The 23,464-nt window shown below is 43.7% G+C and overlaps 7 protein-coding genes across 9 annotated transcripts; 3 read left to right on the top strand and 4 right to left on the bottom strand.

The window, feature by feature from the left end:
• Positions 1 to 74: 74 nt before the first annotated feature.
• Positions 75 to 907, bottom strand: LOC6532751 (vitelline membrane protein Vm26Ab). Its single transcript, XM_002093457.4, has 2 exons — positions 842 to 907; positions 75 to 587 (listed from the first exon to the last, which is right to left on the bottom strand). The coding sequence occupies exons 1-2, from the start codon at positions 851 to 853 to the stop codon at positions 189 to 191; spliced, it is 411 nt and encodes a 136-aa protein (XP_002093493.1). The 5' UTR covers positions 854 to 907; the 3' UTR covers positions 75 to 188.
• Positions 908 to 4,170: 3,263 nt separating this feature from the next.
• On the top strand, positions 4,171 to 4,810 carry LOC6532752 (cuticle protein 18.6). Its single transcript, XM_002093458.4, has 2 exons — positions 4,171 to 4,258; positions 4,324 to 4,810. Exons 1-2 carry the CDS (start codon positions 4,250 to 4,252, stop codon positions 4,741 to 4,743), a joined length of 429 nt encoding a protein of 142 aa, XP_002093494.1. The 5' UTR covers positions 4,171 to 4,249; the 3' UTR covers positions 4,744 to 4,810.
• A 2,230-nt stretch (positions 4,811 to 7,040) lies between these two features.
• On the bottom strand, positions 7,041 to 7,890 carry LOC6532753. Its single transcript, XM_002093459.4, has 2 exons — positions 7,748 to 7,890; positions 7,041 to 7,671 (listed from the first exon to the last, which is right to left on the bottom strand). The coding sequence occupies exons 1-2, from the start codon at positions 7,766 to 7,768 to the stop codon at positions 7,456 to 7,458; spliced, it is 237 nt and encodes a 78-aa protein (XP_002093495.1). The 5' UTR covers positions 7,769 to 7,890; the 3' UTR covers positions 7,041 to 7,455.
• Positions 7,891 to 9,805: 1,915 nt separating this feature from the next.
• On the bottom strand, positions 9,806 to 12,830 carry LOC6532754. Of its 3 annotated transcripts, none has more exons than XM_039374089.1 (2): positions 12,687 to 12,830; positions 9,806 to 11,970 (listed from the first exon to the last, which is right to left on the bottom strand). In XM_039374089.1, exon 2 carries the CDS (start codon positions 11,718 to 11,720, stop codon positions 10,038 to 10,040), a length of 1,683 nt encoding a protein of 560 aa, XP_039230023.1. In that variant the 5' UTR covers positions 11,721 to 11,970; positions 12,687 to 12,830; the 3' UTR covers positions 9,806 to 10,037. The 3 variants fall into 3 exon arrangements, with proteins under 3 accessions (XP_039230023.1, XP_002093496.1, XP_039230022.1); XM_002093460.3 differs by having other exon boundaries at positions 9,806 to 11,975; XM_039374088.1 differs by having other exon boundaries at positions 9,806 to 11,998.
• Positions 12,831 to 12,927: 97 nt separating this feature from the next.
• Positions 12,928 to 13,948, top strand: LOC6532755 (APOBEC1 complementation factor). The gene is made up of 3 exons (XM_002093461.4): positions 12,928 to 13,184; positions 13,247 to 13,425; positions 13,481 to 13,948. The coding sequence occupies exons 1-3, from the start codon at positions 13,071 to 13,073 to the stop codon at positions 13,860 to 13,862; spliced, it is 675 nt and encodes a 224-aa protein (XP_002093497.1). The 5' UTR covers positions 12,928 to 13,070; the 3' UTR covers positions 13,863 to 13,948.
• A 6,267-nt stretch (positions 13,949 to 20,215) lies between these two features.
• Positions 20,216 to 21,142, bottom strand: LOC6532757 (cuticle protein 18.6). Its single transcript, XM_002093463.3, has 2 exons — positions 20,767 to 21,142; positions 20,216 to 20,701 (listed from the first exon to the last, which is right to left on the bottom strand). The coding sequence occupies exons 1-2, from the start codon at positions 20,773 to 20,775 to the stop codon at positions 20,282 to 20,284; spliced, it is 429 nt and encodes a 142-aa protein (XP_002093499.3). The 5' UTR covers positions 20,776 to 21,142; the 3' UTR covers positions 20,216 to 20,281.
• Positions 21,143 to 21,209: 67 nt separating this feature from the next.
• Positions 21,210 to 22,591, top strand: LOC6532758. Its single transcript, XM_002093464.4, has one exon. It carries the CDS (start codon positions 21,337 to 21,339, stop codon positions 22,498 to 22,500), a length of 1,164 nt encoding a protein of 387 aa, XP_002093500.1. The 5' UTR covers positions 21,210 to 21,336; the 3' UTR covers positions 22,501 to 22,591.
• The last annotated feature ends 873 nt before the right edge of the window (positions 22,592 to 23,464 follow it).

Here is a 23,464-nt window from a genome sequence, read left to right on the forward strand (position 1 = left end):
AAGCTGTTTCATGTGAATATGGCTCATTAATTTGGAAAACTATATGCCCATGAGTAAAAATCAATTGGAATGTGTAGATTCTAAGAGGTTTAATGCATCACAAGTGGGGGTTTGCGTGGAAAATAAATGCCAGGCCATGAGCCAAGCTCACGGGGCAATATCTTCCGCAGGTTTCACGATCCGTCGATTTACTTCTTCAGCAGCAGAGGAGCGGCGGCAGCGGCGACGTATGGGCGTGCCACATAGGGCGAGCTGTAGGCCAGGGGCGAGGTGTAGGCGGCGGCGTAGGGCGTGGCAAATCGGGTGTAGGGAGCGGTGTAAGCGGCGGCCAGAGGAGCAGCGATGGGAGCGGTATAAGCGGCAGCAACTGGAGCGGTATAGGCAGCGGCAATTGGAGCGGTGTAGGCAGCTGGGAAGGCGGCGCTGTGGGCCACCGAGTGGGCGGTGTAGCTGGAGGCGTAGGGAGCCACGTAGGCGGCACTGCCCACCACAGCCGGAGCGGTATAAGCCAGAGGAGCGGCGGCCAGAGGAGCCACAATTCCAGGCTTGGCAGCAGCCACGGCCACAACAGCGAAGAAGATAGCAGCCTAAGAAGAGGGAGATTCAATGTGAATGATTAGTAAAAGAATAATATATAAAATTAATAAGAAGAATATTTCATTCCTTTGAAAGTTTTTTACTTTAAATTAAGTTATTTCAAATTGAAAGTTGATATTTTGCAAAATTTATTGAGTTATTTAAAATAGAAAGTTGATATTTTGCAACATCTTGTTTAGATTTCAGTTAATCTCTTTGTATTAGTTAGTTAATTCCGCGTTCTAGGTAGCTTCCTTGTACTTACGAATTTGAACATCTTGATGGATTGGTTTTGTTTTTGGATTGTCACTTGGTGAATGGCCAATGGGTTTGTGATGTCCAACTTCGAGCTGCACGCCTCTTTTATAGCCACTTACACTTTTCGAGCTATTTAGCCATGCAGATCACGCTTGTAGATCAGCCATCGATGGTTGCCAAGTCAACGACTTTCGATTGACGTTGCGCATGCGCAATTCTTGGCTACTGTATTCATTTTGTATTTTTTCCACCACATTTTTTGTAGTTTTCGTGGTCTAGACCTGACCATGTCTTATTTTTTGGTGCGTGCCTGAGCGTCCGTTACTTTGAATCGCCTGCCGATTTGTCCCTGACCTTGACGACTGCATTGGGTTCACAATTTAATGGGTCTTGCGGGTTTAACCGCCACCGAACAGGCAGCTAAAGTTCGCGTGATTTATGAATGTTATGCCGACGCGATATCAGGAAATTATCAAGTCATTCCGCTCCATTAGCATATTTGCCTATTTTAATAGACCACAATAAATCCGGCTAATCACTGTCCAATTATCCGCACTCACCGCTGCCAGAAATTAATTAATAAATGTCGCAAATTGCGGGCAAAAGAGCTTAGAACTCACTAATTAGAGATATCGAGTGCAGCCCGCCGTGTGTGGTTAAGCGTACGTCACAAGGATGCACCACCACAAGAGCCACCCATCTCCACCCATCTCCACCCACTCCACCTGCTCCTTGCTGGCTGTTGAGGAACACATATCCTGGTACTCCTGCTGCTGCACCAGGCTCACACTTGAAAAAGTGTTGAAGCGTGAATTTTGCTTAAAAATGCCAATTACGCGATTTCAGCAACGCAATGGATTGGTGGATGATGGCGATAAAATGGCACGAGATGGGATTGGTAGAAGCACGACGGTGCATCGCAGGGGGTGTGGCAGTACACAGGGAGAAAAAATGATTTAAATGCAACTTACTTTGAAATACATAATATTCTAATGCTATTCTGAAAGAAACACCATTGAGTTAACCTTTCTTAGACATTTTCTTTAATTTACCCACTTGCGATTTGTTTTGAAACTTTTTTGCTGTTTAAGTTGGTTAGTCTTTTTTGCGACTACAGCAAATTGTTGCCGTTCTCCTTCTGGTTTGCTTTGCAGGCACCGTCGATGATGATGTTGGAGGCGAAGGATTTGGCGCGCATCCTGCCGCTTCCTTCGCTCCTTTTGTGCGGCTCAAGTGTTTGCCTGCATACGAGCCAGCCTATTGCCATCCCTGGATGGGCTCCTTCATGGATGTGAACGTGGCCGTGGATGTGGTGGAGTCTGTGTATAGGGTGTCTACTAAATGCACAATCATGCAGCTGGGAGGCGGTGAAGGGCGGGGGGGGCACGTATTGGGAACTGCAAACGGCAACCGCAGGCGGCAAACATATTTGTTTTGACACTTGACTTCCCTTCTGGCCACCAGGCTGCTTTCATTGTCAAGTTTGTGGCGAGGACTTGCTACTGAAATTATTATATTGGTTAATCCGCCTAAAAGCTTTGATGCCACCTCCACATCCTCCTCCTTCTCTTCCACATGGCAGCCGTTTCGAGTGCCCGCAACTTTCGAGTGCCCCGAACGGGGAGCATATCAAAGAGCAGTCCCCCGGGAGGAGGCAAAGGTTTTGGTGCTGGAGTCGGAGTCGGAGCTGGGGATAATGTATATGTATCCACGAGTGCCGGCAAGTAATTAAAAAGCAAGAAATTTCAACAATAAGTCGCGCACAAAAAATCGCTCCGTTTGACAGGGACAAAACGTGGGTCGAGAACTTCGGAGCCAAAAGAAGTGAGCAACGCGTCATTCCCGACTTCAAGGATATCCATAACTAATTTATTAAAAATCCAAAATATATATAAATATATATTTTTTTTATTTAAGTTAGGTAGTATTGTAAGATCTTTATTATTGATCAAATATACATATGTAATTAATTTAAACAATATATATAATATAATTCAACTATACCAGCAGTTATGAACTATCGAAAAACCCTGTATAATTATAAGAAATATTAAAAATTAAATATATGCAAATGCATATACTTATGAAGATTGTACTGACCTAGCTACCCAGAAATCCCACATTATGAGGTGCAGCTCGAAGCGACTTTGAACAAGTTGCGTGAAATATTCGCGGCACTTTTGCCTTTTTCGCCCAGTTTCTGCCCCAAGTTGAGTTTATTGCCGTAATAAAGGCGCAACTGCCTCTGACTTGGCCGGGGTTATGTCTGCATCGGGATCGGGCAGGGGGGCGTTGGTGGTGCCACAAGGCAGGGGGCGTGGCAGCAGCTGTGCGTGCGCGTTAATGCGTCGTTTAAGTGCCGTAAAAAGCGAACGGCACACATGACACCCACATGGCACGCCACCCAACGACCACCTCATCACAACAGTCCTAAGCCGTATCCGTCTCCGTATCCACGAGCCCTCATCAAGATGAAGTCTATTAAAAAATTCTGGTTTGAATTCGTCGAGCAAATTCCAGCGACATTTGAAGGCAGCACGACAAGGGGCAGCCGCCTTTAAGTGGTTTCCACAAATTATTCATGAGAACAAAGCAGTTGTTTGGTGGAGGATGAAGGAGGAAATGATGTGGGAATCATGCGAAAGAGGTTGCCAGGGGTGGCATTAAGTTTTCAATACTCAGCCGAAAAATCACTTGAGTGCTTTCTGGATTGAAATTAAAACATGTAAGTTCAGTGGAATTTTGGAGGGAATTAAGGAAATTGCAAGGGTTGAAGTTTATTTTCAAATTCATAAGTTTACCTATATTTTAGTTCATAATATATATTAATTCTTAAAGAGCCATTTAATGCGAAAGCCAAAATATACAGATACTTTTTGATACATATATATTAACTTAATGAGCTTCATTAAATAGTTTACCTTTCAGCAAAGTGACAGAAAATTGGTCTTCCTTATTCTGCAGTTTCTGCATGATAGCAGTATCCATCAAAATCCTTTGCCATTTGAATAGCCACGCCCCAAAGTGGGATTCTGCGATCATAATTGGTTTACGGCCTTTGTTCCGCCCTGTGAACTGACGCATTTCAATTACTCAGCCACCGGTTACAAAGTCAAATCGAATTAGGCCCGGCACGTGCCAAGTGTGCGTGTGCACCAACCCACGGATAGGATGGGTTTGGATCGGATCGGATTGGCTTGGCTTGGATTGGCATGGCCCACTAAACTGGAACGGAGTCAAAGACTTTGAGCTGCGATGTCAGCGATGCCAGTTGCATGGCAAAACGCGGCCTTCGCGTCCAAGTGGCTTTTGGCCACTATATAAGCTGGTCAGCCGGGCGAACTCAACATCAAATCAAGCTCACTGCTTTCTGTAGTCACTACAACCAAAAACACAAAACCCATCAACAATCAACATGAAATTCGTAAGTTCATTGATCACCTTAAGGATTTAAGGGACTTTCTTATTAAGGAGCACTTTGTTCTATAGTTCGCCGTCTGCTTCTTCGCTGTTGTGGCCGTGGCTGCTGCCAAGCCCGGCATTGTGGCTCCTCTGGCCGCCGCTCCTCTGGCTTACACCGCTCCGGCTGTGGTGGGCAGTGCCGCCTACGTGGCTCCCTACGCCTCCAGCTACACCGCCCACTCGGTGGCCCACAGCGCCGCCTTCCCAGCTGCCTACACCGCTCCAATTGCCGCCGCCTACACCGCTCCCATCGCTGCTCCAGTGGCTGCCGCTTATACCGCTCCAGTGGCCGCTGCCTACGCCGCTCCTGCCGCCTATACCGCTGCCTACACCGCACCCATTGCCCGTTATGCCGCCACCCCCTTCGCAGCTCCCATCGCCGCCCCCGTGGCTGCCGCCTACACCGCCCCCATCGCCGCCGCTGCTCCCCTTCTGCTGAAGAAGTAAGACGGGTGATTGTGAATCCCATCTTGACCAATTTGTGTAAATAAAGAATTGTACATACCCACGACAAGTCAAGCGTGTTTTCTTTATAAAACGTACACACTAGAAAATTTTAATGAAGGGGTTAATAAAACTTACAAAAAATAGTCGACAATACTAAGTTAAATTGGGTAAATTATAACTTATTTGAAAACTAATTAAAAAAGTTATGTACTATAATTTATAATGTAGTTTTGTCACAAAAAATATGCCTTTGTTTTGAAGAAACTTTACAACCACTTCATTCAAACCCTTCCACTATAAGACAGTTTTTTGAATAATTACCTGAATAAATTATCCAAGCTATAAAAACATTATTTGTTATGCTTTCAGTACAGCTGTTTAATCTAAATATGCCAATATGCATAGTTAATCTTATTTTTAGTGTACCTGCCCCTTCCGTTGTGCGATTTTCCCAAGGCAAAATGAACTCCTTTGGCTTTGAGCAGTGATGGTGAGCAATTTGTACTCAGCTTTTTCCACTCGGCTCGGTTCAGCTAAGTTCTTATCGAAAGCCAGGCATCTGGCGTCCCGCTTTTCCCGCTTTTTCCGCATTTCCGCGATTTTCCCCTCCATCTGCACCTAGGCGGCAAGTCTGCGCTTTGCCTTGGCCAGGATTAAACTTTCCATTTAAAAGGATTTCTTTTCTATATGAAATATGCTTCCTTTCAGCGTTTCCTGCGCGTTCCCTGCTTTTCCTTTTCCCTTATATTTTTTTTTTCTATTTTTTCCCCGCAGCCAGCGGCTCCAGTTAAGTTTTCTGCTTGACTTTGTCCTGCGCGTTGAAAGGGCCGAGTGGAGCCTTCTGCCCCTCGGCGGTATCCTGCTGCTCCTTATCATAACTTTGGCATCGCCCCTCGTCCGGCCAAATCCACCTTGCTCAGGTGGTAAATGCCAAGTAGTTGTAAAGTTTGCTACCTAAACGGAAAGGCTAGTAAAATCCGCACAGGGGAAAATGGCTGCTCCATTTTCGCAAGTTCTCGCTACAGATAGCGTCCAAATTTAATGACCTTTTATTCAATAAAACTGCGTTGAGCGCCGTCAACTTTTTGCCTTTGCCACGTTGAATACTCACTACTTGTTGTCGCCCTATCGTGTTTGTCATCCACTTTTTATTTTTCGCCCACTTTTTTGTTGCCCAAAAGTTGTCAAAGGTTGGCGAAAATATGATAAGCAGTGAGGCACAAGTTTTTGGAAAAGGATTTTCCCCGCTTAATGAGCTTAACTTTCTGTGTTTTTAATAAAAAAAAACAGGTCACAAAATATACAGCTTTACTTATATTTATTATAGCCATTTATTGTTTAATTATTTAAAATATATGTGCCATTCAACTCATGAATCTAACCTTTTGACTTTTAACTCAAATTGCACAATTTACCCATACTGCTATCTTATCCCAAACTAAATAAATGGCAAACTGAAAGAGTTTTACACCTCGTTAATTGGCTGTCCAAATAAAAATGTAACTATTTTGATTGCCAGCACTGTGGCAATTGGCAACCGATGTTTGTATGGCAACTGGCGAAGCAATAAAACCGAGCAAATGAAATTTGTATTCACTTTATATAATTTTGACGATTTTTCAAATCAAATACAGACGCACACAAACACACACACACACACACACGAATACAAACCGCACATATAAAGGTCGGATGTGCCAGACATATACATACATACATATACATACATATGTTAGAAAGATTCCCTTTTTTCGAAACGAACACAATCATGTGCAAACGTGTTTTTCAAATGGATTACATGAATAAAAGATTTATACACGTAAGGTAAATCAGTAGCGGGTTACCAAGATACTAACCGACATCCTGCCCTGCCCGGATTTTCCATGCTCCACCGTAGTCTGCCCTACTCCTCCGTACTCCACCATACTCCTCCCTACTCCTCCGTACTCCTCCCTACTCCTCCGTACTCCTCCCCAACTTTTTCCAAGTCCCTATTCCCAACTGAAGACGTGCAAGTGAAAATATGCGCAGATGTAAGCAAATTTGAGGAACGACGGAGGGCAAAATGTGTTGGAAAAGAGGAAAAGCGCAAAGGGAAAATCCCACAGAACCTGGCTGAAGGTAGATGATGCCTCTTGCCATTTATTGATTTGTTTATCATTTTATGTATTTATGCCGCTTTGATTTCAGGCGCCAAATCGAATCAAGCGAAAAGGGAAAATAAAGCATTACCAACATGATTATTCCGAGCACACACAAACAGGGCATGGAAATGTTCGCTTTGAGTTTCTTATTACTTTTAGATTTAATTTCAGTTTATTTTAGCACTTTTCGAGTTGACAGTTATTTGTTTTAGTTTTTTTTTTACTTTTTACAAGGCTTGTTTAATAATAATCTTAAAAGGATATATAAAGGTGGGCCAATTTTAAGTTTTTAAAGAAAGCTATGGATTTGCGTAATAAAACTTAAGAACAGCCTTTTTACAAAGCACACTTTAAATTTTATATTATTAATAGCTTCAAAGCAATTGCATTTAGTTGAAGTAATAATTTATATATACCAAACAAAAAGTTATTAATTTCTTACAATAAGGTTAGGTGTATGTATCCAATCGCAATGGTTTTAGCTGCTTTTCCAGCAGAAAACACTGTACACAAACTCGGAATACCTACGAATTTACTGAGTATGCCAGTTAGCCCACAGCGGCAGGATTTATCGTCCTAGATAGGAGAAGTAGGGATACGTGGCGTATGCGCCATAAACCGGTGCATACGCATACGCCGCGTAGGCCGGATAGCTGGCATACGCCGGATAGTAGGCGGCGGAGGAGGGAGTTAGCCAAGAGGCACCCGCTCCGGTGGCATAACTCACTGGCGTCGTGACCAACAGCTGGGGCTTCGCCTGGCTCAGGGCCACGAGCAATGCGAACTGGCAGGATTATTGATGGGTTTGAAATATCCACAAATCTACAAATCCACATATCCACATAGTTCAGCGCACTCACCATTAAGACCTTGACCAACATGGCTCCCTTGCGATGACTGCTCCTGCGGATTGGACTGGCTGAACTGGACTGGACTGACTGGCTTGGCGAACGAAATTCAAAATTTTACTGCCCGATTGGACGAGCTAGTCAATCATATTTATAGCCTTTGGCTGGATGGCATGGGCATCGGATCACATCGGATCGGAGCCAGAGAATCGTTGAGAATCGGGGAGAGAGCCGGAGAAGTTGGGACATCATTAATATTGCTAGACCTGAGCACGCTGAGTGGCATAAATTATATTCTTAATGCTATTTGAAATTGCTGAAAAAGAATAAATATAAGACAACGACCAATAAGCATGTTCAATTGATGAAATTTCGTGTACTCTGTGGGTCATCAAATTGTCGTTAAAATGTGATTGAAAAAAAGTTATTGTAAAAAATTGATGACCAAAAAGAAAATACAAATGTGTCAATAAAAAAGCAAAAATATTCACAAATTTTATTTAATTTGGAAAGTAATCAGTGAGTCTTTATTTGCAAAACAAAAACCCTTTACAAAAATATTATTACTTAGATGAAAACGAATTAAGGATTTAAGCATTATAAATAAGGATAAACAAGCTATCATCCTAACCACCTTTGCTTTTTATTTGGAAGGGGAAAAATAAGAATATATTTAAGCATACATCAAATAATAATTATAGAAATGCAAATCCCATATCTACTCTCTCGATTTCAACCATAATTGGCTCTACTTCCGGCTGCGTCACAAAGTTTGGCAAACACCAAACAATTCCACAGCCGCATTTGAAACAAAGGGTATTTGTTCCACAATTGATGGCTAGCAGCGAATGTCGCGCCGCCTTCTTTGGACTGTTGACTGTCATTCATTACTACAGGTAGAACCGCCCTACCTGACTCACCGTAGCTCACCATATGCCCCCCTCCCCTCAGAAGCTGGCACTTTGCATAAAATATTTGCGTTTACTTAGACGTTGTAAAAATTATAATTACGTGTGCGTGCCTGCCATGCACATGAGCCCATGAAATCGGGGATTGAAACGAAACCATATTTTGCGATCACTACGCTTAGATAAGACCCCATTGCCCATTGCCCATTCCCAATTCCCAATTTCGAATACCCAAGGGTGACGTCTTGCTTAAAGCCTTCGGTCTAGGACACCAGTGGCGCTTTAAGCCATAACTGCCAGCTGAATTTGCAACCGAGCAAACACATGGCCAGCGATGGGCAGGGTAGCGAAGGGTAGCATCGTGTTTCGCAAGCTATAAATAATTAATTAAATCCGACGTAGACGAGTTTAATGCAAAGGGAAAGGGAGGATAGGGGAAGGGGAAGGGGAAGGGGAAGGGCTTGTGAGACGACAGAGCGTCCTATGCAAATTTCCGAATATAGACCGTAAATTCAGAAGCCAAACGAAGCCCGATGAAGCCATCATTTATGCCCTACCTATAACTGCGCTCAGTGTACATTGTACCCTATATACTAGACGCTTATGCTGTCATAATTATATATGTGCATATATACATATATATTCGATACTTTGCGGATATTAAGTTGCGGCAAGTTTCCTGACCACCGATGGACTTCAGTGGCGGCCACGCCCAGCCAACTCGATGGAAAGTACAGTACTTTGGAAAACTGCTTTTAGCGACAGTTTTCGTTTGCCTTTTTCCCGGCATTTTCCACAATTTCTTTTTTTTTTTTTGCTGCTTTTTGTATTCTTTACTGGCTGGCTTTGCTGCTAATTCCCTGCTTGCTTACAAAATGGCAAATAGTCGCAGCTGGCAGCCATTTTTCTCATACCCTGGACAATTGGAGTTTATGATATATGTTAGTATACAAGTTTTATAGTAAACTTTTAAATAGATTATATCATCTTATACCATATACAATATTATAATTCGAAATCTATGCAATTTATTCTTCATTCCATCACTCTTTAAAAACTAATGGGTATGCAAATGGTCCATTATAGCCCGGTAACATAGCTACAGTTTCTGGTTTTCGCAAAGCTGCAACGGAAACATTGCATAATTAAAAAATAGCTGCTGTTTACGAGTAGATTGTTTGTTTATTGTGTAGTCATCGCCAGCTTTGGTCCCTTCCCCTTTGGGACCAACTCCCCCCCTTTGGTTTGTATCCCTTTCAGCAGTTCTTAATTTAATAAAGCGTACTATTTGAATTAATTAATGAGCAGCGTAGCTCGCGATGGAAACGGGCTTACGCAGGTGCAAAATGTTTGCAAATACAGGTGCGAGAAAAGTTATGGATTCGCAGAATGCTTCACTGGAACAGTTGCTCCTTCTGGCGGAGCAGTGACTCCAGATCTTCGGCTAGCTGGTCGTGTTCATCGTCCAGGCGTTTGAGCATCTTGCATACGACTTCCGCGCTGATGATTCCGCAACAGCTGGTCTTGCATATTTCCTTGATTTTGGCCAGGTGCACCATTCGCTCCCGCTGCAGTTCCTCTTGCAGCTCCAACTGGTGGCGCATCAGCTGTATATCGTCCTCGTCGTATGATGGTTTCTGCGCCAAGATGATCCTGCGATAGCTACGCCAGGTGCGGCTTTGACAAGCAATCACCTTGCGGCGATACCACTTGAGTGCCACCATCTCAAATCTTCGATCCAGAGCCTGCAGTTCCACGAAATCACGCAGTCCACATTTCTGGAAACAGGTTTGGAAAAATCTCAACTTTTTGGATTTTCCGCGCCAGCGTTTCAGCCGTGCCAAGGCTCGATAGGCACCAATAATGAAGCCACTGACTCTCTTTTCAGTTTTCCTAGTATCCATTGGAGGATCAGGCATGTCCTTCACATCCTTCATTGTGCCATCCAAGTTGTAGTACGCCAAGCACTCGACACGCAGCTTTTCCCTACGAATCAGCAATTGCTGCACAGTTATGTCCTTAAAACTTACGAAAGGATGACATTTGCCTCCTGGTTGCCGGGCTCGCTGGGGAGAAACATCCCGGCGAATCCTACTAAACTTCTTTGGTGGCGGAGGAGGCGAAACCTTCGGCTTGTGTACTGCTGGTGCGACACATTTCGGTTCGATGGTCTTTTTCAGACGCTCGGCCATTTCCTCAAAGCAATCCTTTAAACTTTGTACAGCACTTGATCTGCGATTGACCTGATCTATGACATTGGTGATCTGATTGAGTTTCTCTTGGGATAAGGGACTGGAGGAACGGGTTCTTCCGCTTGCTGGTTGATCACTCTTGGACGCACTTGCTGGTTGATCACTCTTGGACGCACTACTGCTTGAGTTTTTCTGGCAGTTATTTCTTATATTTTCCATTGCACTTGTGCTCAATGGATGGGGCGTCTTCCACGAGAACTCATCCTCCAATGATTGGACCTTCTCCCTCACACTTTGTCTATCAGGTACATGGTCGCACTCGGAGCCACTTCTTGGAGCATCTAAGCTTTCAATCGAGCCAGAGGATCGCGTTCTCGTTTGTCGAATCATCGTTACAATGCTGGCAAAACTGCTGGTCGTGGGTTCCTTTTCCGAGGGCTCGGCCACCTCCTTGATGGGTGTCAGTTGCCTAGGTCGTAATATTTGAGTGGAGCACTTTTTGAGCAGTGCATTCCATGTACGTGAAGATGTTCTACCAGCAGGCCATGGCTGTTCTTTCGAAACAGTTATGTTTGAACCAATAACTTTCTCCTTGCATGATTGACCCTTGTACTCATCCAAAATGGCATTCAGATTCCTGCTGCAGTTGCGCATATCCGTAAACGGCTCCTTGAGCACTCCAAATTCCTTGATGTGGCCATGCATGAGCAGCATCAGGCTGTTCCGGGCCAACTTCTGGCTGACCGGTGTCCTCTCAAACACCTTTATCCACCTGGCCATGATGACGCGATCCGACTGCTTAGCCCGTGCCTGATCCACATCCTTGTAACTGGCCACCTGCTGCCGGAAGTGGCGATCCAGTAACTCCTCGCTTGGTTCCTTCATGGCCAACGGAATTTACTGTTTTATTTAACAAAACAATACTTATTTCTCTGTAAAATTTGAATGTTTTGAGTAAAATGAACGCGCTGACTGATGTCGGGAAAGGAAATGGGTAAATATAAGTGGGATTAGTGGCTTTACTCGGCGACTGTCAGCAAGCGCTTCTCAACCGCAGAAAGTGGAGCTCGGGGTTTCTCAGGGATGCGTCAAGTGGTGGGCCCAAGTCTGGTAACAAGCACAAGGAGCGGCGACACTACACTGAAAAAAAATCGAGACAAGAACTTGAACAAAAGTCCATAGTTTTGTAAAGAAGATTAGAAAATTATTGTATAATAATTTGAAAACAGTTTCATGTTTTTTTTTGTCAAAGCACTGCGTTTCGTCACTAGGCGGTATTACATTTAACGCTTCATTTTAAAATAAACTATATTTTATAAATCTAACAACGTGTTACCTCACAAATAGCTGATTGTTGGTAATTTGCCTATGGTCATTTCGAAACAATGAATTATGAGTGTAACAGCAGCGGCAACAAAACAGTATGCGGTTGCCACGTAAATTTTCATTAGCGCAGCGCGCGTATAAATTAGGAAAATGAAGCAGCAGCAGCGGCAGCAACAGCAGCAGCACTTGAGTGCACCGCAACCTCCATCAAGATGCCCCCCAGTGGGGTGAGTGGGTGGTGGAGTCGGTGGGTGGCGAATGGGCGGCTTAACCGCAGCAGCAACAACAGCGAATGCGCTACGTACACACACACACATACATACAGGCATACGTAGGTGCTGCGGCTTGTGGCGAACTGTGAGCAAAAGTTGCAAACGACCGACTGCCTGCATAAATTTATATTGTTAAACATGAGCTAGAAAAAAGCACGCGCAGCCTGTCAGAAGAAAGCAAAAAACAAGAGCAAAGAAATGGCCTGACATGCAAAAAGCGGTTGGAAAGAAGTTAAGTAAATGCATAACGTACCTCGTATAAATAGAATACCTTAGTTATAGTGCTGAGTTCCAAGTGCTGAGCAAGGCTAACAAAAGACCTTTCAGCTGCAAAAAGATACTATGAAACTGCTCTTTATTTTACACTAATTTCGACTTGTAATGCTACAAAGTAATGTGAAAACTCAGCGTTTGACAAGAAGATCATATGTGAAGTTAAACAATAAAAAGTTCACGTTTTTTCCGTTATTTTAACAAAGACTGTTAATGTTAAGTTCAAAATTTGCATTAACTCCATTGACTATCTGGCAACACCGCGACTGTTATTGGATTTTAAAGTGTATTGGTCACACTACAGCTTCCTTTATTTTAAGCACGCGTGTTTTGCTTTGTTTTTTTTTTGTAGTTTAAGTAAAAAATGGATTTTGAGAGCAAGTACTGCATCAGTCATCTAAACGGAACTATTTCCATAACTACGCGCAAGGTCCTTGACGAAAATCAGAAATCCTTGTTGGAGGATGGAGAGGGCGAGGTGAGCTCCTAGTGAAGCATCAAGTCATCAAATTTTCGAGAATCACTTGTGTACGCTTTCAGCTGTTTCTCACGTGCCTAACCAAAGATCAGAGATGTTCTCCGGAGAGACTTTTGGAACTGGCCAGCGAACTGGGTGATGTTTACCTGCTGCGCTATAAGATAGATTTTTCGGGCAAGTCGCGCGGCTACGCCTACTTGCAATATATCAATGCTCCTCTCAAGGAAGCAGCTCTGGAATAGTAGGTTTTCGTTTATGATTCAAACATGAAATCATACTAATCTTAATAATCTCAGTCTGCCAATGCGATTCCGCAAGCTCCACCTGCCCATAAAGGTGCACGCATCGATGAACAACCGCGAGCTGGTGCTCAGTGGGGTGGAATCGTCGCTTAGACCATGGCAAGTGTACCAGGAGATGCTTGAGATACATCCCTTCAGTAACCTTCGAGTGTACGAGTACCAACTCGACACGTTCCTTTATATATTTGGGTACCGCAACAGTGACACGGCTGCAAGTGCCCATAAGAGAGTGAGGAATGCGATCCGGAAGTTTGGCACGCATGCGAGCATCGCCTGGTTGAGTCAGGAGCACATCTTGAGCCGAGTCCAGGGTAGCTCCTGTTTCCACCAGGAACTAAGCCAAAATCTAACCCAAAGGGGCTGTTTCAAGTTTTAAAGGCAAGTGGTCGATTTTCTTATTGATTTAGTTATTTACCGGTTTGCTACAAACGAATATATTAAGCTCAAAGTAAGATAATAGAATTCTTAAATGTTGTATTAATATTTTCTCTATTCTTTAAACACGTTTAAAAGTAAAATAGTACAATAAGTAAACCATTTTTTTGGGAAAGAAGATGATTTTAGGTTCATATGTGTACGTTTTTGTAATATGTGGAATTTGAAACCAATAATATAAGCGTTTTTCAAAGCTAACCTCTTGTAATCTCTCTTGGAAATTTAAAGGCAAAAAGCATAGTACTTGTATACCTGAATTCTATAGCTTCGAAAAACTATCAAAGCACATTTTGTAATTTCTGTTGTTCTCTGAGAAGTAAGTTATGTGGCTGCCTATGCAAGTAAAACATGAACTTTCACCAGTTGTAAGGACAGAGTGAATTTATACACACAGCATTGTCCTGGCAAATCCTTTTGGCCCGCAGCTCCTCAGTCTGACGAAATGCAGCCGCAGCTTGTTGACTTCATTAACTCTGGGCAAAAACAGCGAGCAGCCATAAAAGTATGAAAAACAACAGCGACAGCGGAGCTGCAGTTTTTCACATGCAAATTAATGCAGTGTCTTCGGAGTGGCGGAGTGGCAGTCAGGACTTTCAGGGCGATGCGACAACCTGCGGCATAATGCAATTAAATGAGTGCAGCAGCGAGCAGGAGTCGACGGTAGCCTCCGGCTGGCATTGTGTTGGACACGGAGTCGGAGTCTGGGTACTGCCACTGATCGACGGACAGGAGAAGAGGGAGCGCAAGTCATCCGTCAGGCGAAGGATGCACAGGATGAGGGACAGGTCCGCTGCGCATTCTAATGCGATTGCCGCACTTGACGGGATGTCGTGGCAGGCGGAAACGGATGTTGTTGTCCTGCTCAGTGCCGCACGGTTGCAATTAAATTAGAGCCTCAAATCGAAATGCAGTCGTAACACGATGATGTAAAAATAAGAAGCGACTGGCGGCAGCCTCATAAATATTCATTAAATTAAGCTTAAGTCGAGACATCCTCTCGGCGTATTCAGGGAAAAACAAGCCGAGCTGAATGTTTTCCAAAATCATTTGCATTAATTTGTTAATTCAAGCGCGACAGCCACGCCCCTGTTCACTCACTTAAAGCCCATTAAAATTTCAAAGCCATGCGAGGGATTGTGCGAAACTTAACCCATTGGCTGGCAATACCCAGCGCAAAGCACTCCTCCGCTCGCCGTCGAAGGGTTAAAGTCATGAAGCCGCATCTGTGACGCAATTACAAAGGCTCGAAGTTTGCTTCTAATTTTGCTCTACTTGCCATCATGCAGTCAACCGTTTTTCAACTCACAGGTGGAAACAAAATAATAGTTTCCACAGAATATGTCGAATATGCAAAATTGAAGTTAATTTAAGAGTTAAGAGATCAGTAGCCGTAAGAATTGTACTTTACATGGAATATATAGGAATTGTATATAATATAGTAATCTTATGGTGGTGTCTCTGTTTTCCTGGTCACCACTGTAGTGCGACCCATTTTCGAGTCTGCGATGGAGGGCAACTCAGCCAGAGCTTACCTGGTTATTGCGGCAAGTGCCAATATTTGCCTTTTGATGCGAGCGGCAAAGAATATAAGGGGGGATGTAGTGATGTAGTGTGGCCGAAGGAGCGGGATTGGGGGCCAAAAGTCAAGTGGGGGAGTGGGAGAAGCGAGAAGCGCCTGCCAACTGACACAGTTTGTTTAGGCTTTAAGGCGGTCGGTCCTTGGATTTGGGTCACAGATTGCCTGGGACAAAGGAGCCAAAGGAATGGGCTCCGGAGGTCCTGTCGCCGGAAAGCGAAAGTTATGCACATATTGAGTTCAAGCTTTAAGGGGAGTGTGCCAGTCCAATTTCTAGCCGCTTTCAGCTTTTTGAGTGCGGTTTTAGTTCCGTTCCTGGCCCTTTTCCATTTTCGTGCATTTCTCTAACCGCATCTGCAGCAAAGAGCATGACAGATGTGCATGATATAGCGCGGTGGAGGAGAATGAGGATGTGGCACTGGTTACGGACGCGGATGTGGTAAGGTTGAGAACGAGAACGGGGATGAGCATGAGGATGAGGGAGGAGCTGTAAACCTCCAGCACTTAACGCGAATTTTTGGATGATTTTTTAAGCAACTTGTCGTTGGCTTGGAAATGCCATTACCGACATGCATGATGCATATGGATGATTCTGCTTGTTTTTTCTGGGCCCCCCATTCACCATTTCCATCCTCCGCTGGCTCTGGTTTAGCCAGATGGAGTGCGAAGCATGATTGTCGGATGGCAAGAATTTAATATGAGCTTTTAGGGGGAGCGTCTTTAAAAAGTTAGCAACTAGTTTGCCGCTGCAATTTGCATATTAAGCAGACCTGAAAGACTGAAATGTTTTCATAAATGCTGGAAGCGCGGCAGCTGTGAGTATAAAAAGCCAGATTAACTTTTGTTGGCAGCAAATTAAAAAATATTTTATCATACCAAGTGTTTTTGTGTTGAATGAAAAGTAAACGCAAGTCCATTAACTTACAATCACAAGGTAAAAATCATTTAAAACAAGCAAACAAGTTTTTTTAAGTTCCATTAATCAATGCTCTTCAATAAAATTAAAGATTACAAAATTATATTTTCATTTTCTTTGGGGAAACTCAAAATGAATATATTTAAATGTTATAAAGACTTGATTTTAAGAGCACTCATCATCAACTCAGTGCAAGCAACAAAGAATTAAATTTGTTGTAATTTTCTTTGACAAACTTTCCCTACCCTCAGCTCATATTTTATTAATCAATTCAACATAGTCGCCAAAAATTATGAAAATTCCCCCCAGATGCTGCACGACTGCGTTGAAAGCCGAAGTTGACAATGAGTGCTGAGGAAGGCCAAAAGTGTCAGAAGTTAAAACAACACTTTTATTGACTTTTACGTAATGCCTTCCTCAGGGTTTTTTCTTTACTTTTTTTTTGTGGCTTGGGACTAGCACTTTGGATTACACAAATTAATGAAAAAACTTGTGGGCGTTACCCTGTCCGAATAGGATGTATATAAAACACAACAATATTTACTTTTCATAAGTCGAACGGAGGCAGGACTAGAAGTAGGAGGTCCTGGAGGTCGTATTAAAAAATTGCCAACAGCAGCCGGTGGGAACAGTTGTTTCCGCTGGCAAATGAGTTTACGAGCGTGTCGTCGTGTCCTGGCTGCTTTGTTTATGCTGCATATTAAATAAATTTGACATCCGCCATGGATGGAAGTCCTGCGGCTCTGGTTTTCGTCTTCGGAGTGCTTGTGGCAACTTTGCCATTTTGCTTGTTGACAATAAAATAACATTTTGCACTCACTTAGCCCAGCTGGGCTTTAACCCACTTTTGCTGGCCCTACTTGCCATCATTCGAGAGTTTTAATGAAAAAACTTTTTCAACTGCGAAGCATATGAAAATCGCTCATATTTTTGGTCCGGAAATTGGCATGCAATAGAGTTGATTTCGGTGCGCAATTTATTGTATTTACATACATATACATATACATATATATAAGAGTACGAGTCTGTCTGCTTTTGTATGGAGGCGGCTTCATTAAAATGTACACTTGATCATTGCTTGAATTTCTTGTGCAAACTTTCCATGGAGGAGCGTGCAAGGATGTGGCATAACAATATTACGCATACGCAACGTGAGCTGAGCCGAGCTGAGCTAAGGCTGTTGCTCCATCGGAAGCCCGATGCTGGTAGCTTATTGTCAGCCGCTCGTGGCATTGCAAATCAATCAATAAAACGCCAGGGCAAGTCAATCGTAAGGAATTTTACGCAACACACAATCAAACGCATATTGCTTTCAGGAAAGCACACTGTGCAAAGCGATTAACGCTTGTTTATATGCGATTTATAAAGTTAGTTACAAAATTATAAATTAACTTAAAAGTCAAGCTATTAGTTCATTGTCTAGGGATTTACTTTATAATTTATACATTTATAGTTTTGTGACTCGAAACATCTATATTTCCCGATAAGTTTTGAGTTATTAAAAAAAAATGGTTTTATTGATATAATAAGTTATCTTTTAATATTTTTTATAATTTTGTTATCATAGTAAGTGACTGTGCATCATATGAATTATTTGAGTTATAGTTATAATTGAATTCCTTGGGCATTTAATGTGTTCTAATTAAATAAGTGGCACGTGTGTGCCATTTAAATTTGCTAATAGACCCTATTTAAAATGGTTTTTCCTCGATTTTCCTGCAGTGTGCGAAATTGTGAAATTCTATGCGCAATATTGAAGCAGCTGCTCATACTTTAGCTAACATTCCATTCCGATGGAGAGTCAAACGGTCCAACTGACGAGTTGAACGGACGGACGGACAATCGATTATTTGCAGAGTGCGAAATAAAACGTCAAATGAAATAAAACAGGACGGTCGGAAATGCACAAAAAAATATATAGAATATATATATACCATATACCCATGGTTGGCTATGCTTTGGCATTGGCTACTGGCATCGGATTCCTTCAGTCGAACGGCAATTTAATTTCAATTTCTCCGTTGCCAGGCTGCACTCTCTGTGACTTATTCTCCATCTACGATTTCAGATTATTTATGGTGCAATAAAAAAATATATATACACATGTATATATGTATACTCCAACTCAGGAAAGGCAAGAACTTTGCATTAGCATAGCAACAATATTTACCGACTCTTTTGTCCTTGCCACAATTTCGTTGCGAAATTTCATTATGAACGGATGTCGCTTAAGTGCACATTGAATTCAATTAGAGCCCGACAACCCATGCAATTCTGCATCTGTATGTGCATGTTCTCGTAGAATCCGTATAGTTTGTGGATATATCTAAGGATTCAAACCTGCCAATTGAAAATTGAATTATAAAATATTTCCCACACACACACACACACACACTCGCCCTCCGCAAACATGTCCGTTGCGCTGTCCTTCTGAGGAACAGGACATGCAAAACCGCAGTCAGATGTCGTGTCTGTGTGAGTGGATGCTGTTCAGATTGGAAGGCGCTACATTAAGAAGTCAACCCATCTGGGTGCAAATATAGCTATTCCCGCTGGGAATGTGGTACCCTAGATCGGGGCACCCTGTACGTCGCAGGTTCTTGGGGCCAACTTGCACAGGGCACCTTGTAGGAGAAACAGTGCATGGATCACCTTGTTCGTGGCACTTAGAAATAGTTATTTTATAGCCATACGGCTGGTCCTATCAATAGAAACACGATATTATAAAATAAAGTTCTAATTATCTTTAAGACTGTAATTTATTTGACACCTAAATAAATAGATTTACTCCTTGTGACATTATTTTTCGACTGTATTGTACTTAAGCGGTTTAATTGCACCGCAATCAACCATCCAGAAAATACTTAAAAGATATATATCCGCAAGTACGACCCATTCACTTCTGAGATTCCATACCCCTGGGCCATCTTTGTTTAATGTGTCTACATAATAACGTTCACCGACTTCCATGGGGCTGCATGTTGCTGGATTCCTTCTTTCCGACTCTAAATTTGGTCTGGGCCTGGCCAAGATGCTGTGCGAGCGTTTCCTGCATCCCGTCGTTTCCTGTGCCCCACCAGACCAGCGATCCACCCCCGAACCACCATCACCATCACCATCACCACCATCCTTCTGCTGCTTCTGCTTTTGCTTCTGCTTCTACTTCTACTTCTGCCAGTGCTGCGGTGGCCATTATTTCCTGTATTTAATTGCACTACTCTCGGCTGCGGTTTTCTGCTACATTTGTTGCCGCCTGCAGCCGACCAAGGACTATAATGTACTTTGGCTAACCATCCGGGCAGTGCAGTCCTTTCGGGTCTCAGGACCTCACCCATTTACTGCTTCTTTCCTTTTTCAGCTGATTGTCGTTTGCCGGCTCCTTCTTTGTGACGTATTTGTTGGTCACTTTGCAGAGGCAGTCATCATATGATTTATACTTTAATAAGCGTGCTCGGGACATGCAGAGAAATTAGATGTGGCCACAGGAGTCGCCTCCCCCCACCCAACTCCCCTGCACCGCCAAGGTCCTGATGACATTTTTCATTGACGCTCGCAAAAGGAATTTGCGCAATTTATGAGAGGCAGGCGGGCTGAAGAAATACCAAAGCAGCATTCGAGAAATTAATAAGGAAGTTGAGGCGTTGGAGCATGGAGGAGGACGAGGCACTTGGCTCCTCGAAGGTATTTCCGGTATTTGTGCCATTAAGGCAAACGAAAGGCAGCGAAAGGTGACAAAAATGCACGGAAGCTCAGACCCCGCGATTTTTAAGGGGTTAACAGGTTGAGAGAAACCAATACCGAGTGGATTTTCAAAATCATGTATTTAAGCATTTTTTTCTTGATCGGTAGGATGATATCTTTAAGGGATTTACTTCTTCAGCAGCAAGGGAGCAGCGGCGGCGATGGGGGCGGTGTAGGCGGCAGCCACGGGGGCGGCGATGGGAGCTGCGAAGGGGGTGGCGGCATAACGGGCAATGGGGGCGGTGTAGGCAGCGGTATAGGCGGCAGGAGCGGCGTAGGCAGCGGCCACTGGAGCGGTATAAGCGGCGGCCACTGGAGCAGCGATGGGAGCGGTGTAGGCGGCGGCAATTGGAGCGGTGTAGGCAGCTGGGAAGGCGGCGCTGTGGGCCACCGAGTGGGCGGTGTAGCTGGAGGCGTAGGGAGCCACGTAGGCGGCACTGCCCACCACAGCCGGAGCGGTGTAAGCCAGAGGAGCGGCGGCCAGAGGAGCCACAATGCCGGGCTTGGCAGCAGCCACGGCCACAACAGCGAAGAAGCAGACGGCGAACTATAGATTCAAGTGCTAATTAATAAGAAAGTCCTTTAAATCCTTAAGGTAATCAATGAACTTACGAATTTCATGATTGTTGAATTGGTGTTGTGTTTGGTAGTAGTGACTACTTGAAGCTGTGAGCTGTGTTTGATATTGAGTTAACCCAGCTGGCCAGTTTATATACACCTCACTTGGTCATCCGGCGAAGGCCGCGCTTACACATGCAGCTGTCGTCGCCGACGTCGCAGCACAAAGTCTTTGACTCCGATCCAACTTGCTTGCCAATTGAAGACGTTGTTGCTCCACACTCGCACTTGTCACGTGCGGGCCAAATTCGTAAAGGGCATTGCCGGGTTTCCTAGACTTGAGCGACCTTCAGCGAAATCGATTTCAGTTGCTCCACTTAATTAAAGTCAAAATTCTTGCAGCATGCGTCAGTGGTTCTTATGGTGCTTAAAAAAAAAAATAGTTTTGTATTTATTATCAAAAACTATAAAATCTGAAAATGTCGCATAGAATTTTTGTTTCTATAATTTTGTAATATTTTGGATCAACTGTTCGTTCTGCGCCTATCACAAAATTCCTACAAAAAAATTCTAAATAAATTTTAATCGAAATTTCAAAAACCTACAAAAAAACATCCGCCAAGTATGAGCGATTTAAGTGAGTTCGCCCTGGACCGCCACTTTGCCTCCCAGCTGCGCAACCTGCAGTCGTATTCCAAGGAGCACCCAGTCAGCCAAGAGGACCATGACATTAGCCAGCGCTGGATGCCACACTTCCAAGAAGCCAAGGGTCTGGATAAGTTCGCCCGCAACTGCATGCTGCTGATGATGTTCAACCAGTTGCGAGATCTTGGACACTTAAGTAAACCCTTCACCGAACTGGAGAACTTGAGCCGCTCCATGGACGATTTGCTGAACGAGTACCATGGGCCGATGACGGCGGAGGAGCAGCAGCAGCCGGCGGATGGTGATACTCAGGACGCGGAAACCGATGTCTCGAACTGTGGCAGTGGGAGTAGTCGCCTCCCGCGTGAAGTGCCACCAACGTATGCCATTTCCCTTCCCGAATTCGAGAGCATTAAACAGGCTAACCAAGATCTGCTAAAGGAAATCGACTCGCTGCACAGTCGCACGGTGGAAACGGAAAAGCTGTTCATCAGCAAGCACAAAATTCTGGAGAATCAGATTGCCGGGAAATCGGTGGCGGCCAAGGCGGAACTTCCTCAGGATAGCATCCATCAGGCCTGCCATGCGGCCATTGATCTTCTGAAGAATTGGCCGGGCGAGTCAGTGCGACTCAATTTTTTGGCCACCTGCCTGGAGCCCTTGCTCCGGAATGATGTGGTCACCAGTTTGCAGATCTCCGAGTTGGATCTCAGCTTGGAGAACACTCTGAATGGCATGGTGTTACAGGCCTGCTCGCGAAGGGAGGAAAGTGTGCGCATGCTATATAATGCTATTATGGTGCACGACAAGGACGACTTGAAAAAAAAGGAGGACAAGTTGCGCCGATTGCAGGAATCCACTATGCTGGAGCGCCAACGATTGCGGGCTCTATCCGAGGATTTGAAACGCCGGGAGGACCTCATTTGGAGGTTCCAGGCCGTTGCCACGCTCGCCATTTCAGGACGTCCCTCCGATGAACAGCGCAGTCCCAGTTCCTCAACGTGTGAGTCGTGTCAGAAAGAAAAGGCAATCGGAAAAGGACTCATAGATCCCATAAGCAGGAACAGCAAAAGTGGAAAACCCAAAAGTTTTGTAGATTTGGAAAAGTTATCCGACGTACTCAGCGATCTGTCCACAGAATAATCCTCGAAACCGGCTGCCAAGCACAAATTTTTATATATTTTTTTATTTTCTTGTTGGCATCAATAAATCGTTGAGTTGCTTTTAAAACTTACGCCCCTCTCACTTTTCACCGCCTGCGCCCCTGTCAACTGCAAAACTTTTAATGTAGTTTTAATTTTCTCGTAATCACGAAGGGAAGTTGGCTGTAGTCCTGGAAAGTCTGCAATCATCTACGCACTTACACCGCGAACTAAATTTTGTTGTTAATATGTACATAAATTTTAAAGATATGTGCCATATTTACGTAGATAATAGATTTTTAATATTTACTGAAGGAAATCGTAAGATGACATAAATTGCATTAGTGTAAGTTCAAAGCACAGACTAGGACAACTAAGTCTGCACATTTTCTTCTTACTTTTTTCTCAGTGTAGTGACCATTTCCTTGTCCTGCGAGGATGGGAAAAGAAAACGCCGTCAGAAACAACAAAGTAGGAAGAGCAGCAACAGCTTTGTTCGTAATTAGTTTTTAAGCGCTTCGAAAGAGTATGTGAAGGCGGATATATATATATCCTAAGTGGACTCAAATAGGGTGTGTGCGTGTGTGTGTGGGTGTGTTGTGGCCATGGTTATGACAACATGCAGTTAAGCACTTCTTAACGATGGCTGACTGCCGATAATGGCCTTTTGCCAAAGCAAGTGCAATTGATTTTCTTGGCAGCGAACATAAATTTCAAAACAATAAATTGTTTTTAATGCCATAGTTTTACGCAGTACTTGTTCTGTTTGTAGGTTCCTTAACTAAAAATATTTAGGAAAAATGCCTGTTAATGATTTTTAATTTTCATATTCCACAAAGTAGAACTTCTCACGAGGCAAAGAACATTATAGCGCCTTAAGAAACCGTATAAATTTCCCAAATTTGATAAAGCCAACATATCTTGCCATGCATACGCTTAAGAACATACATACATAATAGTTTTTC

This window comes from Drosophila yakuba, chromosome 3L, assembly GCF_016746365.2.
Source record: "Drosophila yakuba strain Tai18E2 chromosome 3L, Prin_Dyak_Tai18E2_2.1, whole genome shotgun sequence".
In the NCBI taxonomy this organism is placed as follows: domain Eukaryota; kingdom Metazoa; phylum Arthropoda; class Insecta; order Diptera; family Drosophilidae; genus Drosophila; species Drosophila yakuba.

Bases quoted from the DNA above. Each gene is read 5' to 3' on its own strand.
- LOC6532753 (XM_002093459.4), bottom strand. From the start codon at position 7,768: ATGTTGGTCAAGGTCTTAATG. The intron at 7,672-7,747 runs GTGAGTGCGCTG...TAATCCTGCCAG, and splicing joins TGTTGGTCAAGGTCTTAATG to TTCGCATTGCTCGTGGCCCT.
- LOC6532754 (XM_039374089.1), bottom strand. From the start codon at position 11,720: ATGAAGGAACCAAGCGAGGAGTTACTGGATCGCCACTTCCGGCAGCAG.
- LOC6532755 (XM_002093461.4), top strand. From the start codon at position 13,071: ATGGATTTTGAGAGCAAGTACTGCATCAGTCATCTAAACGGAACTATT. The intron at 13,185-13,246 runs GTGAGCTCCTAG...GTACGCTTTCAG, and splicing joins TGGAGGATGGAGAGGGCGAG to CTGTTTCTCACGTGCCTAAC. The intron at 13,426-13,480 runs GTAGGTTTTCGT...TAATAATCTCAG, and splicing joins AAGGAAGCAGCTCTGGAATA to TCTGCCAATGCGATTCCGCA.
- LOC6532758 (XM_002093464.4), top strand. From the start codon at position 21,337: ATGAGCGATTTAAGTGAGTTCGCCCTGGACCGCCACTTTGCCTCCCAG.